This window comes from Electrophorus electricus, chromosome 1 (assembly GCF_013358815.1).
Source record: "Electrophorus electricus isolate fEleEle1 chromosome 1, fEleEle1.pri, whole genome shotgun sequence".
Lineage (NCBI taxonomy): Eukaryota > Metazoa > Chordata > Actinopteri > Gymnotiformes > Gymnotidae > Electrophorus > Electrophorus electricus.
Genome location: NC_049535.1, coordinates 36,078,800 through 36,083,799, shown reverse-complemented (window position 1 = coordinate 36,083,799; position 5,000 = coordinate 36,078,800). Strand labels below are relative to the sequence as shown.

Below are 5,000 nucleotides of genomic sequence, written 5' to 3'. Positions count from 1 at the left end.
TATCGTGGTGTTTACTGTACTGAGGTGTTAACTGTACTGAGGTGTTAACTATATCGTGGTGTTAACTGTACTGAGGTGTTAACTATATCGTGGTGTTTACTGTACTGAGGTGTTAACTGTACTGAGGTGTTAACTATATCATGGTGTTAACTGTACTGAGGTGTTAACTATATCGTGGTGTTAACTTTACTGAGGTGTTAACTATATCGTGGTGTTAACTGTACTGAGGTGTTAACTATATCATGGTATTAATTGTACTGAGGTGTTAACTATATTATGGTGTTAATTGTACTGAGCTGTTAACTATATCATGGTGTTAACTGTACTGAGGTGTTAACTATATCGTGGTGTTAACTGTACTGAGGTGTTAACTATATCACGGTGTTAATTGTACTGAGCTGTTAACTATATCATGGTGTTAACTGTACTGAGGTGTTAACTATATCGTGGTGTTAACTGTACTGAGGTGTTAACTATATCGTGGTGTTAACTGTACTGAGGTGTTAACTATATCACGGTGTTAATTGTACTGAGCTGTTAACTATATCGTGGTGTTAACTGTACTGAGGTGTTAACTATATCACGGTGTTAATTGTACTGAGCTGTTAACTATATCGTGGTGTTAACTGTACTGAGGTGTTAACTATATCGTGGCGTTAACTGTACTGAGGTGTTAACTATATCGTGGTGTTAACTGTACTGAAGTATTAACCCCCCCCCCCCCCCCCCCCCCCCGAGGGTCCAAAGTACCCCAGCTGAAACTGAACTGGAATAAATCACCTTTGGCTCTGCTTAGTTTCATAATTTCTTCATTCACCTGCTTGCACCACCATTCACTGATCATCTGCAGGGTTAGGGTTAGGGTCAAGCTTTGCTTGGTGGGTGCGATACTCTCCCCAGGACAGTCATACGCAAACATGTCACATGAGCATTTGTGTGAAGCTGCAGGTGTGTCACATGAACGTGTGTGTGAAGTTGCAGGCGTGTTACAGTGCAGGTGTGGTACGGTGTAGGTGTGATACAGTGCAGGTGTGGTACAGTGCACGTGTGATACTGCGCAGGTGTGGTACGGTGTAGGTGCGATACAGCGCAGGTGTGGTACGGTGTAGGTGTACTCTTACCCGTCGTTCCAGTGAGGTTTCAGGTGTTTTTTCGTCAGTTCCATTACGCCATCGAACCACTGCCAGAATGTGAAGTTCCTTCCTGGCAGGCTTTCCTATGAGCACAAACACATAAAGAGATTATAATACGTTTATTAATGCTTAATAAAGTAATAAAACACACAGACTACTCTATCACATGTATAACAAACATTACTATATCACATATATAACACACACTGCTATATCACATATATAACAAACATTACTATATCACATATATAACACACAGACTACTCTAGCACATATAACAAACATTACTATATCACATATAACATATATAACATGCAGACTACTGTATCACAGATATAGCACACAGACTACTATATCACATATATAACACACAGATTACTCTATCACATATATAACAAACATTACCCACAAAATAATCTTGTGGAACTTGTGACATTGGTCAAAATGTTTTCAGCAAACAATGAAAAGAAACATTTGTCTAATGGCTCATTTGTCTGATGGCTCATTTGTTTGATGGCACATTTGTTTGATGGTGCATTTGTCTGATGACTAATTTGTCTGATGGTTCATTTGTCTGATGGTTCATTTGTTTGATGGCTCATTTGTTTGATAGTGCATTTGTCTGACGGCTCATTTGTCTGATGGCTCATTTGTTTGATAATGCATTTGTCTGATGGCTCATTTGTCTGATGGTTCATTTGTTTGATAGTGCATTTGTCTGATGGCTCATTTGTCTGATGGTTCATTTGTTTGATGGCTCATTTGTCTGATGGTTCATTTGTCTGATGGTGCATTTGTTTGATGGTTCATTTGCATACTGCAGTGTTCTGCTATACTGACAACAGCTAATTGGTTTGTTCTACAGCTCAGCGTTCAATATTGCCATAGAGATTAACACGCAATACATTAATACTTCGGAGTGCTTTTTGCGGTATACTCTACATATCTGGAAGTGGAAGAGTTTATCTGGTCTAAAAAGTGTATGTGCATGTGAGAAAGGGTATAATGCAATCTGAAATATAAATGCAAATAATCTGATATAATCTATATATAACAAGATATAATATGTATATAATATGATATAATCTGTATATAACCTGATATAATCTGATTCTATGTATTGCAAATAACTCACCAGGACTATCCCAATGTAATATTAAATGCATGAAACAGTTTTGGACCTTGACTTAGAAAATATGTCAACAGAAAAAGGAAAAGCATCAGGTTCTTGCCCAGGTCTCCGTCCACGGCGTGTTCAGTGTAGCGCAGAGACACGAGGCTGTGTCAAAGACAAGCAGTGCCTTAGGACTACATACCTGACCCCTGCCATGCCACACTGCCCCTTCCTCGCTAATCATAAACCACCTTAATTGACAGCAGGCTGCTTACTTCACCGGCCAACACACACTGCACGCTCGTTGAAGTGGAAAGATAATGACTAACAGACAAATGGTATTATCAGGAGTCTCAAACGGGTGGGTGTGGTTTAGGATTAAGCTGTTTCTGAAACCACCATCATGGATTAGCCCACAGGCCGTAGCTTACAGTCGGGTCATGATGGGGGGAAGGTCACTGCTGACTGTGTTTTTTGTGAAGGTTCAGTCCCACAGCTGCAAAAGCTGATTCCACAGCTATTTAACAATGTGGGCAAGGTGAAATTTAACTTAAACCCTGGTTATTCCACCTTAAACCCTGGTTATTCCACCTTAAACCCTGGTTATTCCACCTTAAACCATGCAGGGTAACGCAGTTCATGTGGATTATAATCGTATTTTGTGACTCTTTCACACTGATGAATTAAAGGTTCATCACTTTTAAAAAAATCAGAAGTAATATAATATGCAAACTCCACTGGACTTAAAGGCTCATTGTCTTAAATCATTTGAACGATCTTGAAAACCACATAGTTTCCTCTGAGATGAGGTTTCATGTAACAGGAAATAACAGCTTGACAGTAATGACATGACTTCAGGTGGGTCACACAGTGCGTGTGATGTCTGTGTTGCGACGGCTGTACTGGGAACTCTCACCCGGTTGAACTGGGACCAGGTCATGGTCATGCTGTGGAACTCCTCAGGGCTGTTACTGGAGCTGCTGAAGGCCTTCTGCGCCAGGAACACCAGGTTCTCCTCCGACAGACCTCGGTTCGACTGCACTTCTGCCTTGTACTTCATGTTAAGAGCTTCGCACAGCTGCGGCCACAGGACCTTATCGGGCACGACAAATGGCACACGGCCCTGTGGGGAGAACACGCAGCACATCAGGACTCACTAGGGCTCGCTAGGACTATCAAGGACTCGTTAGGACTCTCTAGGACTTGCTAACACTCAGCAGACCAAATACATGTTTCTGATTCAGCTTCAGTCACTTCCATTCACAACTTAATGAGGGAACCCAAGAGCATTTATGGTCGTCTTTAATAAGATGCTTAAGGTTTGCTTGGTTCAGTGAAGACTTTGATTCATCCTTGGCTACTTTTCCATTGCATTTCCTATCTGTTTAAGTGAATCAACATCAAAGTAAGTGATGTTCTGGGTTCCACTTGTTAGCCCTAGTCCTGGGTATGACTCATCTACTGTCTCACAGACAGATCCACACTGGGTCTACAGACAGGGTCTGTCTCACTGACCGAACCACACCGGGTCTACAGACAGGGCCTGTCTCACTGACCAAACCACACTGGGTCTACAGACAGGGTCTGTCTCACTGACCGAACCACACCGGGTCTACAGACAGGGCCTGTCTCACTGACCAAACCACACCAGGTCTACAGACAGGGCCTGTCTCACTGACCGAACCACACTGGGTCTACAGACAGGGTCTGTCTCACTGACCGAACCACACCGGGTCTACAGACAGGGCCTGTCTCACTGACCAAACCACACCAGGTCTACAGACAGGGCCTGTCTCACTGACCGAACCACACCGGGTCTACAGACAGGGCCTGTCTCACTGACCAAACCACACTGGGTCTACAGACAGGGTCTGTCTCACTGACCGAACCACACTGGGTCTACAGACAGGGCCTGTCTCACTGACCAAACCACACTGGGTCTACAGACAGGGCCTGTCTCACTGACCGAACCACACCAGGTTTACAGACAGGGCCTGTCTCACTGACCAAACCACACCAGGTCTACAGACAGGGCCTGTCTCACTGACCGAACCACACTGTGCATTATGTAAAGTGCTGGTTAAGTGCCAAAGAAATCTTTAACCTGTTTGGGAAAGAAACACCCCAAAAAACAACACACACACACACACACATGCACGTACACAGTAGTAAATAGATTACATTTTACATTTTTCCAGTGTACATAAAGACAATTTGATTGTAAACCATTTTTAAATGCAAAAATAAAAATGCAGTCAGTTCAAAATTAGTGAAAATATTTCAGACTTGGTTCCAGTTGTTCATATTTAATGGGTTCATGTTTGTTTGCAACCACTTGGCGATGACTTAACATGTCGACTCATTTTGACCACAGAGCATTTTTCTGTTCCATCAAATATAATAAAAGTCAAACATAATAAGTGCTGAGTAACTCATGTTCATGGCAGCAGTCGTGTGTTGAGGGAATCTGAGCTCCGTGTTCTCCAGGACTCACTGGTTCAGCAAAAGCGTTGTCCCACAGCACTGTGGCTGTGGCGTTGTTGTCTTGGCTACCATGAACGATCACCACCACAGGCAATGACAGCGTCTGCATACGAGAGTGAATGACAGAGGAAGGTGAGTGAAAGAGAGATTGATGAACAGAGGTGGAACTAGCATAGTGTGCATACATCAGCTCAGCTGAACGGTGAGTTGAACAGCACACGTGAATATGTGTGTGTTTGTGTGCACACGTAAATATGCGCCTGTGTACA

General features: G+C 42.9%; 1 protein-coding gene across 3 annotated transcripts in view; it reads right to left on the bottom strand.

Moving 5' to 3' along the window:
* Positions 1 to 5,000, bottom strand: part of stat5a (signal transducer and activator of transcription 5a) — a 72,130-nt gene that overhangs the window by 7,021 nt on the left and 60,109 nt on the right. For all 3 annotated transcript variants that reach the window (XM_035527867.1, XM_035527872.1, XM_035527871.1), the window contains 3 exons: positions 4,742 to 4,834; positions 3,164 to 3,370; positions 1,122 to 1,216 (listed from right to left, as the gene is read on the bottom strand). In XM_035527867.1, the coding sequence (XP_035383760.1) occupies positions 1,122 to 1,216; positions 3,164 to 3,370; positions 4,742 to 4,834 (395 nt within the window). The remainder of the gene's footprint in view (positions 1 to 1,121; positions 1,217 to 3,163; positions 3,371 to 4,741; positions 4,835 to 5,000) is intronic.